This window comes from Chelonia mydas, chromosome 6 (genome assembly GCF_015237465.2).
Source record: "Chelonia mydas isolate rCheMyd1 chromosome 6, rCheMyd1.pri.v2, whole genome shotgun sequence".
Classification (NCBI taxonomy): domain Eukaryota; kingdom Metazoa; phylum Chordata; order Testudines; family Cheloniidae; genus Chelonia; species Chelonia mydas.
This window is the reverse complement of record NC_051246.2, coordinates 1,954,246-1,972,124: the sequence shown is the minus strand read 5'-3', so window position 1 is coordinate 1,972,124 and position 17,879 is coordinate 1,954,246. Positions and strand designations below refer to the sequence as shown.

At 53.1% G+C, this 17,879-nt stretch overlaps 1 protein-coding gene across 1 annotated transcript in view; it reads right to left on the bottom strand.

Annotated features, from left to right (window-relative positions):
- The window catches only part of LOC114018310, a 71,511-nt gene that overhangs the window by 32,420 nt on the left and 21,212 nt on the right, over window positions 1-17,879 (bottom strand). The window contains exons 9-19 of the mRNA XM_043548298.1: window positions 17,751-17,837; window positions 17,466-17,589; window positions 17,213-17,343; window positions 16,756-16,809; window positions 16,000-16,074; window positions 14,904-15,402; window positions 6,702-6,727; window positions 4,402-4,617; window positions 1,540-1,698; window positions 927-977; window positions 47-103 (exon numbers count right to left, since the gene is read on the bottom strand). Of these exons, the coding sequence (XP_043404233.1) occupies window positions 47-103; window positions 927-977; window positions 1,540-1,698; window positions 4,402-4,617; window positions 6,702-6,727; window positions 14,904-15,402; window positions 16,000-16,074; window positions 16,756-16,809; window positions 17,213-17,343; window positions 17,466-17,589; window positions 17,751-17,837 (1,479 nt within the window). The remainder of the gene's footprint in view (window positions 1-46; window positions 104-926; window positions 978-1,539; window positions 1,699-4,401; window positions 4,618-6,701; window positions 6,728-14,903; window positions 15,403-15,999; window positions 16,075-16,755; window positions 16,810-17,212; window positions 17,344-17,465; window positions 17,590-17,750; window positions 17,838-17,879) is intronic.

The following is a 17,879-nucleotide window of genomic DNA, read 5'->3' as shown; positions in this document are numbered from 1 at the left end:
GGGGATACATGGGGCAGGGCGGGTGATGGGGGAGAAGCCGTCTCACCTGAATGGGATCCAGTCCATAGGCCTCTCCCACCACTTCAGCCACCTGCACAAACATCTGCGGAGTGAAGAGAACAGAGTGTGGGGGCGGGTGAGTCTGGGGGCTGGGAGGTGTTTACACTGGGCGGGGGGATCCTTCCTGTGAAGCGCAAAGGGGCCTGGTCGCCCACACCCCCAGTCTGACCTGCTCCCTTCGCAGTGAGGCCTGACAAGTGCAAAACAAAGCTGGAGATGGATGGAGACATTTTCCATGGGTCAGAGAGAAGCGGGGTGCTCCCAGCCAACGGGGTGGGGGGAGGCCGTGGGGTACAGGGGTCTGGTGCTGAGGGGGATAGCCATTGGGTACACCCCACTCTTCCGTGCCCTATGCTCCGGGGAGGAGCAAGTCTGGTTCCAGGGCTCGCCAGATCCAACCCGTGTCCCGCAGAGAGAATCTCCCCGGGGCGCGGTGCAGGGGCAGGACACGCCATATGCCACAGGGGGCAGTGACGTCGCTGAGAGCACGACTGCCAGGGGCTCCATCCGGGGGGGCTGAGGCTGGGTAAGAGCCTGGAGAGAAGAGCAAAGCAGAACAGGGGGGCAGAGCGACCGCCCCAGGCCCTGGCCCCAGCAGCTTCCCACCGACGGCGGAGCTGGGCTGGAGGGGAGGGAGGGGTCCTAACTTTGGCCCAGTGGCCCACGCTGGACACCTGGGAGCAGAGAGCCAGGCTGGGCCGTGTGGTGACAGTGCTGACTCCAGAGGCCCACGTGACCGTGGGAGAGTCGTTTTTTCTCTCTGGGCCTCAGTTGCCCCACAGGACCTATGGGGAGAGATAATAACCCTGAGGGGCTCATGGGTGAACCCGGCCCGGCCACGTTCTGCGTCTTGCTGCCGGCCTCACCTCCAGGTATTCGAGATCCGGGTCCTTCACCCGACAGCCAGTGTTCAGTATCTACAAATAGGCAGGGGACAGACAGAGCTACAGCAACGAGCAGGGCCGGCCGGCCCCGGCCACTTCCCAGCCACGTCACCCGCCCCGAGCACAGCGCCCCCTAGTGCCGCAGGGGGCATCGGGGCCGGCCCGGCCTGCCAGGGGACAGCGTCCCCTACTGAGACCCTGCCCCGCTCCCTACAGCACAGCGCCCCCTAGTGCCGCAGGGGGCATCGGGGCCGGCCCGGCCTGCCAGGGGAGAGCACCCCCTACTGAGACCCTGCCCTGCACCTTACAGCACAGCGCCCCCTAGTGCTGCACTGGGGCATTGGGACCAGCCCTGACTGCCAGGGGAGAGCGCCCCCTGCTGAGCCCCTCCCCTCCTCCCTGCCGTGTTAGTTCCCTCCTCTCGCTCTTCTCCATTCCCACCTGTTCTCTTTCCAGGGGGTTCCCCTGGGGCCTCCTTCCCACATCTCTGTCCATCCCTCCTGGTTTCCCTCATTCTCTCTGTTCCCAGCCCTCTACCCTGTTCCCCTTTCCCTTCTCCCAGCCCCCCCCCATGGCCTCCTCCCCTTCTCTGTGCACCCCCAATGCCCCCACTTAACTTCTCACCCTTGGCCGGGACCCAGAAGGGCTGACTCCACGCCCACACCCCCTTGGTGACTCGCTGCATGTCCGCGCGCCACTCGAACCCCTCCAGGAGCTCGTCCTCCTGGCCCATCCACGACCCGTCCCTCGCATCCTGCTGGGAGGGGGGCAGTCAGATCAGGGTGGAGGATGAGAGTGACTGGGCCCATCTCTCACCAACCTGCCAATCCCCAGGCCTCAGGGGGGTGTGAATGGGGGGGTGACACAGGCCATTTGGTGGGTCAAACTGCTCTGTGTCACCAACTCTTGCCAGGCCTGAGGGACTCTCTGCACTTCACACTCTGGTGTCAGGCTCCAGACCCAATGGGTGGCAGGTGGGATCTCACTGGCAAACTCAGCCCTCGTGGGTATTTAATATTCGTGCGTCACGTCTGCACGGGGTGTGCGCAAAGGGGTGTGGCCATGCACAAGAATTATGCTCTTAAAATGTGTATGAGAAAGCATGCATCAGCCGGGCTGCCCTGGGCCAGGGAAGGTGCTAACCTGCTTGACTGGGTCTCCAAGGGAAACCGCGGGATATTGGAAATGTATTTCCATAGAAGCTACACAAAGACGTCAAGCCACCGAGGGGCAGAGATAACCCCATGACTCCCCAGCAGGAGAGAGATGCTTAGGCTGGGTTTGAATTTTCAAAGGACACGTTTCCTGGGCTATAAAGAGGCGGGGGAGGGCCTGAACCTCAAATAAATCATTGACTCAATGGCTCTACAATATTCCTGTGTTATTGTTATTGTACAATCTACAATATTCCTGTGTTATCAAAAGTGTCTCGAGTGAGGCCTTCACTGAAAGTCAGTGACCCACAGGCGATAAATATCACTCTGCAAGGTCTGTATTAACGCTAGAGGAGAAATTTGGATACTCGCTGGTATTACGCCTTAAACAGAGACATCAGACTTTGGGGTAATAGGAGCGGGGCAAAGAGACTGTGAAGGTTCCTTCCCCACTCTGAACTCTAGGGTACAGATGTCGGGACCTGCATGAAAACCCGCTAAGCTTATTTTTACCAGCTCAGGTTAAAACTTCCCCAAGGTACAAACTATTTTACCTTTTGCCCTTGGACTTTATTGCTGCCACCACCAACCGTCTAACAGATATATAACCAGGAAAGAGCCCGCTTGGAAATGTCTTTCCCCCCAAAATCCTCCCCAAACCCCACACCCCCTTTCCTGGGGAAGGCTTGATAAAAATCCTCACCAATTTACATAGGTGAACACAGACCCAAACAATTGGATCCCAAGAACAATGAAAAAAAGCAATCAGGTTCTTAAAAGAAGAATTTTAAGAGAAGAAAAAGTAAAAAGAATCACCTCTGTAAAATCAGGATGGTAAATACCTTACAGGGTAATCAGATTCAAAACATAGAGAATCTCTCCAGGCAAAACCGTAAGTTACAAAAAGACACAAAAACAGGAATCTCCATTCCATCCAGCACAGCTTATTTTCTCAGCCATTTAAACAAAACAGAATCTAACGCATCTCTAGCTAGATTACTTACTAAATTCTAAGACTCCATTCCTGGTCTGTCCCCAGCAAAAGCATCACACAGACAGAGAGAGAGGCTTTGTTTCTCCCCCGCTCCAGCTTTGAAAGTATCTTGTCTCCTCATTGGTCATTTTGGTCAGGGGCCAGCGAGGTTATCCTAGCTTCTTAACCCTTTCCAGGTGAAAGGGTTTTTCCTCTGGCCAGGAGGGATTTTAAAGGGGTTTACCCTTCCCTTTATATTTATGACGGAGACATTGGTGTTATCCTGCACTGGTGGGACTAACCAGAACAGAGCTCCTGAAATCACAGTGGTGGGTCCTTCGACCAAGGGAGCTGAAGGCTCCAGGAAATGACTGGAGGGGAGAAACCTGCCACGGCCAAGACTGTGACTTGCAGAAGTTCAGCATTAGACTGAGAAGCGCATTCTCCCTTCTCTTTGCGTGTCGCCCTGTCCAGCTTTACTCCTCACACGAGGTGTCACTTAACCCTGGGGCCTTTTCTTTAATCAGCCTTGTCTGACTTTGGATATTAACCGGCCCAGGGGTGGGATTGGGATCAGCGTGTTTGCCACTCGGTTAAATCGATAAGTGGCAACACATTGTCTCCATACAGGAGCAAAGCACTGAATGGTTTCTGGGCATGTTGCAGGAGCGGGATGGGCACTGCGGGGAGACGTCTCTGGGGAGCCCAGGAGTCGGGGTTCAGTGTTTGTTTCCCCCAAGACAGGCAGACGACTTGCCAAGTCCTGAAGGGTTTGCTGGCAGGGTGGACAGGGAGGCTGAGACCATGACCCGAAACTCACAGTTCTGAGAAACCCAGAAATTCCTAACCTTGGTAGGGGGTTTCGGGGTGACTCGGGACAGGGTGTTGGGGTCCCTCTGCAAAAAGCAACGGGACAGTGGGAGCCTGGGTGTGGCCTGCAGGCTTCTCGGCTGCCTGTTGGTGTCCGGGCGCCATCGCAGCATTGAAAGCAGAGGCCAGCGGTGACACCACCCCTCCCTAGTCTGGGTTGAACCGCAAACCATCACAGGGAGTTCATTGTGCGAGCGTGGGGTGGGAGTGGTGAGGAATACTTGGTGATGGGTGGGCGTGCTCGGAATCTGATAGACAGACGGACACGTTAGGGTGCAAACAGATAGACAGACATACTACTTTCAGACAGAGAGACACACTAGGGTCCAGCCATGGCTCCAGCTACCTGGACGTGTGGAGGGGGGCACTCACAGACACGTGTGCAGCTCTGATTCCTCCAGCAGGGGGCAGGATGGGGCCGCTCACACCCCGGCTCACTCCTGTTCCCATTTACACTCACCAGGCTCCGGAGCCGGCGCAGCAGGCAGTTCAGCAGGAAGGATTTGCCCCGGCGCTGCTCCCCGATGATGGACACCAGGCAGACGGGGGCGTCCCCCACCCCACCCTGCTCCAGGCAGCGGCTCAGGGCCTCCCCGTCCAGGATCAGGTTCCCTTCCTCGTCCAGACGCACCAGCTGCACCGGGCGCCCCAGCTCTGGCTGAGCCCCTGGCCCCTGCTGCAGGGAGAGAGCAGGGTCCGAGCTGGGACCCCACCCCTGAGCATGCCAGTCCCCAGCTCCCCAGAGCAGAGTCCCCTGCCCCATTCCCATCCCCCTGAGCCGGCCTGGCCATTTCCACTCTAACACAGCACGATTGGGCAGCCTCCCAGTGAACATGGGAGAAGAAAGAATCAGAGCCTTTATCTAGAAAGGGCTCGACCCTGCACTGCTCCAACAGGGGTTTCACAGGCTACATCTCCACATCTGGGACCATAGCAGCACAGCACCAAACTCTCTGCAGACGCCAGTCCCGAATGACTTCTGCTTCCTCTCAACCTCCTTCTCCAGACAAGTTGGGTTTCTTGCCCCACCCCCGTGCCCCACAGGGAGGCTTTTCCAGAACCTGCCTTCTCTGGGGGCTGGGAGCCACCTTCTCCTTTCCCACCTCGATTGGGCCAGACCCCGTTGTCCTTCTGCTTCCATGGCTCTTCCCCATTCTTGGCGTCCCTCTGCCCCCATGCCTACAGCCCCTCTCACCCTCCTATTAGGATGAATGAGTCAGGCTCTTTGAGTCTCCTCCCACAAGATGGGCTCTCTGTCCCCCTGAGCATCCCAGCATCCCCTCTCTGCACCTGGCCCAGCACAGAGCCCTCTTGCTGCAACATAGGCTCACAGATCCCTGAGCCAGAAGGGACCCTTGTGATCATCTAGCCTGAGCTTCCTTTGTAACCCGGGCCAGAGAATGTCCAGGAACTAATTCCTGGTTCAACCAGAGCAGATCTGGTAGAAAAACCGTGGTCGGTGATGGAGAATCCCCCACGCCCCTTGGTAAGCCATGCCAACGGGCAGTGACTCTCACTGGTAAACGCTGACACCTTATTTCCAGTCTCAATTTGTCTAGCTTCAACTTCCAGCCAATGGGCTGCATCAGACCAAAGCGATGGACGAGGCCTCTAAGATCTCATTTCTATTCCCCTTGTAGGTACTTTCAGATGGGCTTCAGGCTCCCCTGAACATCCCCGTGGTTAAGCTGAATAGACGGGTGACAGATTTGGACCCAGGATTACAGATGAGGTCTTCCCAGTGGTCGCATGATACACAGAACAGAACACTGTGCAAACAGCATTGTGACATCCCTTCCAACCCATTCCCAGCAAGAAGGTTTCACTTCTTTATACGGAAGCTACGTTAGAGGAAATAGCTTTGCTTTCAGTGGATACAGACTCTCTGTGAACCGTCTGGGTGTCCCGTGTGTTCCTCTTAGGAGAATATTGTGCTGCCCTCTCTCAGCAAATGGCTCAGTCACCTCGTCAGCGCAAAAATGGTGACATGACCATTTTCATTTCCTTTCAAAATCATTCCGTTTCTCTCCGTTCCCCCACTTTTTAAATTAACCTCCCCCCACCTCTCTCACTCTCTGACTGACTGACAGACAGACAGACACTTTTCGACTATGAGAGAAAAGGAACACAATTTTTATAAAAATGGGAATTGTTTCGTATTCGGTTTTATTTTTGTCAAGAAAACAAGTTTTTTGGACGAAAACAAACATCTTCATTTTGGTCCAAAAGCCCTTTTTGGTTCAAAATTTGTTTGACAAAAAGTTCTCGACCCGCTCTCCTTAAATTATTTCTTGACATTTAGGACAGCGTTTGGCTGGCAAAGTACAAACCCATTATGCCCTTAAGTCATCCTCAGACTTCACAGCCTAAACATGTAAGTAGTTAAACAGAGTATAGCCCATACAGTGTTGGAGTAGAAGGGAATTACATGCAGAAAACAAGCCATTGGTACCTGTCTGTGACCTAGATGTGGATTTTCCAACTCAGCCTCTACACCTAGATGGAGCTTTAGTTCCGCTGGGTTCGTCTACACTCGAGCTGGTGCTGGCAGCCGCTGTACGGTTCTTACTAGATTTCGGCACAAGTTTCCTTCAAGGGTCTCTGGATGCGTCTTTGAGGGCAAGTCAGGCGACAAATTTTCATATTTAGTAACAGGTGACCAATCAAGTTGAACCACTTCTCTCTTTAGCTCTCATCCTTTTTACAGTGAGAGAGAAATACAGGCTGACTCATGTAGTTTCATTCTTTGCAACAGGATACAGTCAACTCCCGATTATCTGAATAGCCTGGGGGGGACATGGATTTTATTCAGTTTATTGGGAGTTTGGATAATCCAGAGGGCAGGAGCCATTCAGTAAGAGGGTGGCCTCCCACATGTCTGGAGCGGGTCATCGTCCTCCTCCTATTCCTGGCTGGGGGGTCTCTGCTCTAGTATCTGGACCTCCACATTCTCCAAATCCCTTCCTGGTCCCCGAGCATCAGATACATGAGATCCTGTTGCAGAGGACAGGTGTTTCATGCTGGGGGACAAGGAAGGGACTCAGATAATGCAGAGGTTTGGATAACAGGGTTTCAGAGAAACAGGAATACACCGTATATCTATTCTTGTGGGATTTTAACTTCAGGATCAATCATGGGTTACGGACGTTCCTAGATTCTTCCTTTCAGAACTTTGCAGCTGGGAGAAGGTTGGTTAACTGCCATGATTTGTCAGCTAGGGTTCTCCACACAAACTTCCTGAGGCTTTCTCTTGGGGGTCGTGTCCATCACCCAAGAAACACCAGACTGACATTTCTAGTTCCTATTTTCCCTCTTTACACAGGTGTCCATTTTGGAGCTTTCTGACCTTTCAGGCTTTTAAACTCAGTGCATATCAATCACGTAGGATCTGTGACGGGTTCCTCCCCTCAGGGTGCCACCTGGAACTGGGGTACCACTGAGCCTCCCTGACCCACCTGCCTGGGCTCCCTTCTACACCGTATTGCTGGGACAACCTGCCAAGCCCTCTCCAGTCTCCAGCCTGCACTTTCACCAGCACAAATGCAGGTAGGGACACATGCAGCTGCAATTACATGCAGATGCTCTGACCAGCCCCTGCATGGGAAGGCTACAGCTAGGGCATCTCCCAGTTCCTAAGGCACACACTCCCTTTGGAGTATAAATGCAAAAATTATCCTGTCTTGCACTGTACAAGGAAATGTACAGCATAAGCTCATGAAATTCACCCCCTCCCTCAATGTGGAGAGGAATATGCAACCGCTTTCTGCCCCAAGTTATGACTCCCACACACAGGTTTTAGATAAAGCAAAAGCAAGTTTAACAACTGCAAAAGATTTTAAGTGATTATAGGGGATGACAAACAGATCGAAGCAGATTTCCCAGCAAATAAACAAAAAATACAAACTAAGCTTAATACACTACATAGTTTGGAGATGAATTGCAAATTCTCACCCTAAGAGATGATACAAACAGGCTGCAGATTCTTAAGGGGCCAGCTGCACTTGCTTGCAGTATGGAATTCCCAGGTGTTCCATTCACAGGCTAAAAATCCCTTTGGCCTGGGTCCAGCACTTCCCCCAGTTCAGTCTTTGTTCCTCAGGTGTTTCCAGGAGTCTCCATGGGTGGGGGAGTCAGTGAAGAACCTTGATGATGTCACTCCCCTGCCTTATATCGCTTTTGCATATGGTGGGAATCTTTCCTTTCAAAGCTTGCTTCCCACGCCAGTCAGTGGAAAAAGACTGACATCCCAAGATGGACTCCAGCACCAGGTGACCTGGTCACATGTCCCTGTAGGGTCACAGCAGCCATTACTTGGAGGCTGTCTGTAGCGTCCTCAGGAAGGCTCCCCAGGTGGGAGATAAGCTTCTCCTAAGACCTATTGTTCTCCTAATGTGCCATTGCACTGAATAGGCCCTTCCCCACCGAATATCAAGAGTGAAAACAGCTTGTCTAGTGGGCATTCCCCAGGTGAAAACACATTTCAAATACAGATATATAGAAATATTTCTAACTTCAGATACAGACATGATACATGCATTCAAGTAGGATAATCATATTCAGCAAACCATAACCTTTCCAATGACACCTCACATGACTTATCTTGCATAAAATACATTATGATTATGTCATAATCATATAATATCACTGGGAAGAATGTGGGGTGAAGTGTCACAGGATCCTTTGCCGAGCTATTGGCCGATGGATCCGCCACAGAACAGGGGATGCAGTCCCTGGATGCATCTCCACTACTGGCATCTTGGCTGACTTTACCTTTCAGCCATGCTGTTAATATCACTTGGGTCTGTCGGTCTGTGGGAAGGGTCCTGCATTGTGGGTAGATAGCCTGGTATCACAGCCTTGTGGGAAATTTTCACAGTGAACTCATAGATTCCTAGATTCCAAGGACAGAAGGAACCTTGTGATGGTCTAGTCAGGTCAGAGAACTTCCCCAAAATCATTCCGAGAGTGGAGCTTTCAGAAAAACATGTCATCTTGGTTTTTAAAAATGCCATGACGCAGAACCCACCATGACTCTTGGTAAATTGTTCTAGTGGTTAATTTGCTGTTAAAAATTTACACCTTATTTCCAGTCTGAATTTGTCTCGTTTCAACTTCCAGCCATTGGATCGTGTTAGACCTTTCCTCTGCTAGTCTGAAGAGCCTGTTATTAAACAGAGATACTTACAGACTGGGATCAAGTCACCCCTTAACCATCTCTTTGTTCAGATGGGTAGACTGATCTCTTTGAGTCTATCACTCTAAGGCAGGTTTTCTAATCCTTCAATCATTCTTGTGGCATTTCTCTGACCCCTCTCCAATTTATCAACATCCTTCTTGAATTGTGGGCACCAGAACTGGACACAGGATTCCCGCAGAGGTTACACCAGAGCCAAATACAGAGAGAAAATCACCTCTCTCCTCCTGCTTGATAGTCCCCTGTTTATGCATTCCCAGGATCACATTAGCCTTTTTGGCTACGGCGTCACACTGGGAGCTCACGTTCAGCTGATTATTCACCACAACCCCACAAAGGTTTTTCCGAGTCACCGCCCTGCTGGATTGAGTCCCCCAGCCTGTAAGTAGGGCCTGCATTCTTTGGTCCGAGATGTATATGAGACATACCCAGGGTACAATCTGAACTGCTCCCTGCAGTACCCCACTAGGAACACACCCGCTCAGCGGGTTTCCTGTTTACAATTACATTCCGAGACCTATCAGTTAGCCAGTTTTTAATCCATTTACTGTGGGCCAAGTTCATGTTGCATCATTCTAGCTTTTTAATCCAAATGACGTTTGGTGCAAGTCAAATGCCTTACAGAAGCATGCGTTTATTCTGTCAACACAATGACCTTTATCACCCCACCTTGTCATCTCATCACAAAAAGATATCAAGTTCGTTTCCTAAATTAGTACTGTGAGGTACTCTCTGGTGACAGAGAATTGTTGGCACTTGGGGTCAAAGGTCCAGAATTCCTTCTGATATAACCCATAATCCACCCTTTCCTCGCGCCAAAGCAAATATCCCGCTCTATGCAGGAGTGAGGAACAGAGCAAAGCTGCACGCTTCTTCCCCCAACACATCACTACCAGCCTTAAGGTTGCCTCAGGCTGTTTCAGACCATTCCTGAACACTGGATGCCCCTGGATTTAAATCTCTGAACTCCAGGAACTGCAGAGTTGAGGCAAAGCAAAACTAATCTTCTAAACTCCAGGAATTAAGGCCTTACGGCAAAGCAAACTTACCCCTCTGAAAACCTGGCCGAAGCTGACCCCTCAGCCCTGCTGCAGACTCCGTCATCTAGGACCGTTCCTGGATTCCTCCCTGATGCTGAGCTCTTGCATAGCAGCACCTGCGACTTGCGCTGTCAATCATCTCCGGCTGCCTACGACCCGTCACCCATCCTGGCCAATGATGACTTAGCTTTGGTTATTTACGCCATCGCCTCTCCCCTGGGCTGCAGCAATGTGTCACCCCAAAGCTCCGCCACTCAGAAAACTTCAGCTGTTCCATAATGCAGCAGGGCATCTCCCTGAGCGTATCACCCAGCCCTGCACTGCCCACACCAACTTCCCATGGAATAACTGCAATGCTGGTTTGGGGTTTCCCGGTGTGTCCACGGGTAATCACCGCCCTCTGCTGCCAGCAGGACGGAGCCCTGTCTGTGCCCACCAGGGGATACTCTCGCTTTCCACTGGCAACTCGCAGACCCAGTGTGGCACGCTGGGCCTCAAAGCAACAACCTGGCACCCCCATAATCACCATGGTCAGATAATTATGATGTTTTGTACAAAGTCTGCCTTGTGAGGTATCACTTTAAAAGTCTTGGTCTGTTGAACATTAATACCCGGTTGGACTGTGTGTGCTGTCTCTGGTTGGGAAGTTATGAAGTTTTGCTCTGTGTGCGTGACTGAAATATGTTGAGAGGTTGGGAACACCCACAACCAGCCTTTCAGGTGCAACAGCAGAGCAGCTAGACATCCTATTGGCCCATTAAAGGAATCCACACTCCCAAGGATTATCCCGGGATCTGTATACAATGGAGACTTCTCAGAGAGACCACGCAGACAATGGAGGCTTCTTGACTCACGTCATAGCAAAGGCTCTTTCCAGCAGGCTGGAAGAAGCTATAAAAGAGGGGAAGTGACATCATCACTTGGCCTCACTCTCCCCCCCGCCCCCACCCCCAACTGAACACCTGGAAACACGCTTGGAGAACAAAGACTGAACTGGGGAGGTGGGCCCAGGCTGGACAGGAGAATCCCAGCCTGTGTAGTAAGGAACTAGACCATCAGGGTGAGACACGGCTTGATTCAAATCCTGTCTTTGAAAACCTGACACTTATTACTTATCCTGTCTTTCAAAACCTGACACTTATTACACCTGACACTTATCCTGTCTTTCAAAACCTGACACTTATTACAAATCCTGTCTTTCAAAACCTGACACTTATTACTTATAATCACTTCAAACCTGTCTTTCTGTAGTTAATAAACAGGTTTTATATTTTACCTAAACCAGTGGGATTTGCTTGAAGTGCCTGGGAAATCTGCTCAGGAACAAGAGCTGGTGCATGCCCTCTCCGCACTGAGGGAGGGGTGGACTGGGTTATCAACTTACACTGGTCAGGCTTCTGAGCAGGACACGATGGTACAGCCCTGGGATTGTAGGCTGGGGGGGAATTGGCTGGAGCCTCTTTATTGTTAGTTCATGAGTGAACTGGGAGAAGTATTCATGTAACTCAGCAGGGTGGGTCCTTGCCTGTGGACGTCTGTGTGAGTGCGGTTTGTGGCAGAGGTTTGTGGCTTAGCAACAGCATCACAGGGTGAGAGAAAGCCCTGGTTGGAGGGACTCAGCAATACCCCACTTCCAGGTTACATTCAAGGGACCCTATCACACCAGGTGCTCTGCAAACCCCTTTGTATCCCACTGCAGGCTGGCAATTTACACGCCTGATCCCATTACAGTCCAGGGCCCAGTCACCTGCCTTCGGCACACCCACAATGCACGCCGATCTGCTGCCTCCATGGAAACAGAGCTCCCCTGCTCCACTTCAGTTCCATGCTCGCCTGCACACCTCACCCTCAGGCAGGTTTTGTGAGGACCTGGGGACTAGAACCCAGGTCTGCAGAGTCCAGGGCAGCTGATATTCCCACAGTGCCACCGGGGGCCAGGCTGAGGCACAGCCAGGGAGCACTGTGGGGAGTAGGCGCCATAGGAAGTACCGCCCACAAGATCCAGCATGACAGTACCCTGCGGCTCTCTGATTGGTCAGCTGCCCCTACTTAACCTCCAGGGGTTGCCCCAGGAAATGGGCCGGGCAACCCCAGACCTTGGCCTGCTGCAGCGCCAGACTCTGCTTTGTCTCCCGATCTCTGGTCTCCAACTCCAGCCTGACTGTGACACGGACTCTTGTCTTTGGGACCTGGCCTTGAGATTCCTCCAACTCCTGCCTGGAGACGCCCGTCCCTCGTGCGCAGGCCTCGGCCCTGTTATGACAGCTAGGCCGGACCACCTACGAACCGTCAGGGTTCCCCCACACGCTCTGAACTCTGGGGTACAGATGTGGGGACCTGCATGAAAGACCCCCTAAGCTTATTTCTACTATCTTAGGTTAAAACTTCCCCAAGGCACAAATTCCTTTCCTTGTCCTTGGACAGTATTGCTGCCACCACCACGTGATTTACACAAAAATTCAGGGAGGGTCACATGGAATCGCTATCCCCCCAAAATATCCCCCCCTTTCCTGGGGAGACTTGAGAATACTATACCAACCAATTGCTTTAGCAATGTGAGCACAGACCAGACCCTTTGTCTTCAGGACACTGAAATCAATCAGATTCTTAAAAGAAGAACTTTATTTATAAAGAAAAAATATAAAGGAATCACACCTGCAAAATCAGGATGAAAGGTAACTTTACAGGGTAATAAAAAGATTTAAAAGACAGAGGACTCCCCTCTGGGCTCAGCTTCACAGTTACAAAAAAACCAGGAATAAAAGTAGCTCTGTAGCATAGGAAAATTCACAAGCTAAAACAAACGATAACCTAATGCATTTCCTTGCCCTACTTACAATTTCTGTGGATTTAGATGGATTATTACAGATATATTTTCAGGAGATGTTGTACCTGCTTGGCTTCTCCCTCCATCCAGAGAGGGAACAACAACAACAAACAAATCCTCCCCCAGTATTTTCTTTTCTTATTGGTCCTTCTGGTCAGGTGCCAACTAGGTTATTTAAACTACTTAACCCCTTACAGGTAAGGCAATCCAGTACAATTGCCAAGGATACATAAAGTTTGCTACCCTTCCCCCTATTCATGACAGCCCCCCCATCCCTCACAGGTTTACAGTCAAACCAAATTGAAGTTCATTTAACAGAGCCTCAGATAGAGATTCAAATAAAAAGCAAGTAAAAGGCTTTGGAAACAAGGTTACAGGTAAAAGGAAAACATCAGACACCATCTAGAGCCCGTCCTTGCTAACAGGTTCCTTTCCTGGCTGCTGAGGTGTTTCTCTCCAGCTGGTTGGTTCTCACAGCACTTGTCCAGTCCACAGAGCTGGGATCCCCTGTTCCCCCTGCTGGCAAAGTCACTCCTCTGTAATGGGCCATTTCTTCTGCTCTTCTCCAGTCACAAGCTCCTGTCTCCGAGCCCAGGGCCCCCCTCTCCTGAGCATTCCCTTGGGGTTGGTTGGTCTCTGTAGATGGCCAGCCTGCATCTTGTCGAGCCAGCAAGAAGAGGCTGCCTCCAGGGATGTGCATTGTTCTCACGTTGACCAGGTCGGCTCCCAGCCTCACGTTTGACTCCCAGAAGATTCAGAACTCAATATGCTACCTGGGACCTGGCTCTAAAACCGTTACTCATACAACCATCTGGCAATAGCCATGACAAGCGGCTGGTTCCCACCATTTGGCAGAACCCGCACACGACCCCCTTAGGTGAAATATTGAGAAGATGGTGGGACACAGGGGCCATATGCCCACCTGGCCATGTCTGCACTACAGTATTGAATCAAGTTCATGGTCTCAGCCTGATCTTCAAGGCACTTCATGCCCTGGGCCCACCATGTCTAAAAGAGCTGAGAGATCCAGAAGGAAGACCATGGTTGACTTGCAGGCCCAGTGAAGTTCTCTACAATAATGGTGAAGCTCACTGGTGTCAATTTCCTTTAGCTTTGGAAGGTTTTATAGCCCTCCCTTGGAATAAATTATGATGCCTGTTTCTTGCAGAACGCTTTCTCTCAGTAGAGCTCAAACCCCTCACCATCTTTCAATGCATTATTATCCTTATTATACAGATGGGAAACTGAGGCACAGAGTAACTAAGTGACTTGGCCAAGGTCACAGAGGAAGCCCATGGTAGAGCAGGAAACCCACGTCTTCCTGTGCCTTCTCCCCTGGACCCACCTTCCCGCTCAGAGGGGCGGCACCACCGGACTGCTGCTGTGGGAACTAAGCCAGGAGCCCATGGTCACCCCCAGCAGGTGATCTTGAGACATGACCATCGGCAGGGCATTTCCAAGCACTTCGCGTTGCAGCGGAGTAGCCCTGCAACATCGAAGGAAGGCAGAGCAAGAACTGAGGGCTGGAAGTTAAAGCCAGACAAACTCGCATTGGAAATGAGGCACCAGATTTCTCACAGCGCGGGTGATTCACCCGCGGGACCAGCTCCCCGAGAAACCCATGATTTCTCCATCTCTTCTGGCTTCCGAGCCAGACTGGCCACCTTTCCGGGAGATGATTTAGTCCAACAGGAGATATCGGGCCCAACGCAGGGGGAAGTGGGCGGTGTTCTCCAGCTGGGTGGCAAAGCAGGTCAGACAAGAGGATCTAAAGGTCCCTTCTTAGAATCTGGGGGCGAAGGCTCCCCGCTCTGGGGTGGCTTGTGGGGAACATGTCTGTGCCACGCGGCAGACCCATCACCCCATTCGTCAGCCCTAGACTGGGGTGGGTGGCACTCAACAGATCAGGGGTGTGTCCTCAGACAGATCCTCAGTGCCGTCCTCCTCCTCCCTTTGGCCGACAGCAGCCTTGGCCCTCTGCCTATCCTTCTGGGCGATGTTCCCACCAACTCCCCCGCCCACACCCCCGCCCACGACAATCCCAGCCATGGCGCCCACACCAGCGCCAAGGGCTGCTGCCTCAGCCATGCCGAGAGCAGCGGCAGCAGCGATCCCGATGCCAGCAGCGCCGCCCACCGGGGCCAGCACCAGCGCCCCCGTGCCCACGCCCGCCGCGATGACGAATTTCTTGAAGCGCTTCCCGTAGCTCTGCAGGAAGGTCTCGGCCTCCCGTGTCAGCTCCTCCTCCAGCTCCGTCAGCTGGGCCTCTTTCTCCAGCGCCGACTCCCGCATGTCCCTCCAGCACCGACTCAGCAAGTGCCCGCGCTGCTCCGCGAACAGCTCCGCCATCTTGCTCGGACGCACCTTCAGGCAGGTGATCAGGGTCCGGGAGTCGCCGTCCTGCGCCCGCCGGGAGAGGAGACGGCCAAGAGCGTTAGAAGGGGCAAGCGCTGCACTGACCCTGCTCCCCGAACTGAGATGGGGGCCCCCTCTCGCCAGGCATGGTACAGACCTGGACTGAGATGGGGGCCCCCCTCGAGCCGGGCACGGTGCAGACCTGGACTGAGATAGTGGGCCCCCTCACACCAGGTGAGGGACACGAACCCAAAAACCTCACAGGCAAAAACTCGCCAAGGCAGGATCATTCTCCCCCTTTGATAGATGGGGAAACTGAGGCCGAGAGAGACTCACTGACTCACCCAGGGGAATCTGTGGCAGCACCATGGACAAAACCCAGGAGTTCCAACTCCTGGTCCAGCCCATTCACCACCTGGGCCATGACGCCTCCACCACTGCAGCTGGCCACAGGGCAAACTTATTCCCCCCACCACCAACCCCAGTGCAGGAGTTTGAGCCTCCCATCTCTATAGTCATCCTGGGAGCTGGAGATATGAGGTCCCGTCTCCTACCCCAAAGCCCACAGCCAGTGGGCTTGGCCAGGACAGTTCCCTGGGTTCCCCTGGCTGGGGCACAGGGGCCCCCGCCGCACAGACTCACCTTCTCCCTCAAAAACACAGCATGGTCTGCGCTGGCCCTGTCCAGGACTCTCTGGTTGTGGAAGGTGATGGCCATCTGCACAGGGAGGACAAGGCTGGGGTGAGCCGCAGTTTATGCGGCTCTGTCTCCACCTAGCAACTGCAGCAACCTCATGTAACAGAGCGATGCCATTAGCCAGTGTGAAACTACAACTCCCATGAGCCACCACGGCAGCTCAGCCTGAAGCCAGGCACCCAAATTACAAGCCCCATGATGCTCCACAGCCAGGGACTCCCATGATGCACCATCACCCTCCTCTATGGTGCATCATGGGAACTGAAGTCCGACCAGAGAGCTGATTTATGGAGAGAAAAGGGAGCGTGAAGAGCCAAACTATAATTCCCATGAGACACCAGATCAAAGTATTTCAGCTTTTGATACTTCTCCGGAAACTCAAATTGACAACACACTCCTGAGATGAAGCCACCTCTGGGGTGCACCATATGGGAACAGCCACACACAAGACTGCATAAGGATGAGCTCACCCAGTGCTGAGATACAGCCACTTCTGGGGTTGGGGGGGCGGGGAGCAGCTGGAGAATAGCCTCCCAGCAACACGACACGGGGATGGCTTGCCCGACATGAGATGCAGTCACCTTTCGGGCGAGGCAGCAGTAATAAGACAAAAGTAGGCTACAGTTTTGCATCGGAAGTGAATACAGGAGGAGGGACACACGCCTTGACCAGGCCAGAGGCAGAGACAGGCAGAGAAGGTACCTGAGCGGGAGAGGAGAAGCCGAAGCAACGTTTCTTCATCAGATCAGAGAATTTCTGCAAAGCAAGCACAAGAAATCACAATACAGACTCCACAGGGCTTAGAAAAATGGGAACATGGGGATGGCTCACCCGGCGCTGAGATGCAGCCACCTCTGGGGCAGGGCAGCTGGGGAACGGCCATAAGACAACGGTGGGAATCAGTTTGGCGGGGGAAATGAAGAACTTCCCTGGATGATTTAGGAAGGCTCGGTAGAATCATCCAAGCTGGGATTCTGCTAGGCTATAAATACAACCCTAATTCTTAATTAACAAAAGTTCAGCAAAAAGGGCTAAGGCCCCACTCTGCTCCCCGCAGCACAGCGCCACCTAGTGCCACCATGAGGTACTGGGGCCAGCGCTGACTGCCAGGGGAGAGCGCCCCCTACTGAGACCCCATGCCCAGCTGGCCAATCCCCACCTTTATCTTGGCAGCGAGCTGTGACCCGGTCACCAGTGCCCCGTGCCGGTTCCTCCAGACGTGTTGACCGGCTGAGGCCACCAGGCCGGTGATGTAATCCCTCAGGCTGTCCCGGAAATCCTCATCCATGTCTGCGAAGGGGAGGGACATGGCAATGAACCCAGAGCCGGAGCTTCCCCCCACGGCCCGTTCCCCGGCAGAGACGGAGACGCCCCATCGTGCAGGCTCAGAGCCGCTGTCCCGGGTCCGTTACCTCTCAGGCATCCCTGGCTTCCAGTCATGATCCGCTTGCCAGGGAAGGGCATCAGGTAACAGCGGGTTTTGCTTCTGCTCAGCGCTTCCAGGGCCTTGGGGTGTTTGCAAGACGCCGCCAGCATCTGCCAGAGCCAGGGGAATCAGCAAAGTGAGACATCAATGGAGGGAAATACTCCAGGACCCATTCCCTGCTCCCCTGAGCCAGCCAGGCCCTTGCCCTGGAGCCGGATCAGAGCCAGCACCCCTCAGAGGGCAAAGGCGCCGTGTCAAGCCCCACAGTCACCTCTCGGACGTCTCTCAGATGCTCCTTCCCACCGTCCGTTCCAAGGACCAAGGAGTTGCTCCAATCCCGCACCAGCACGTCTAGGTGCTGCAGGGGAGACAGGACAATCTCAGGAGGGGAAGGCTGAAC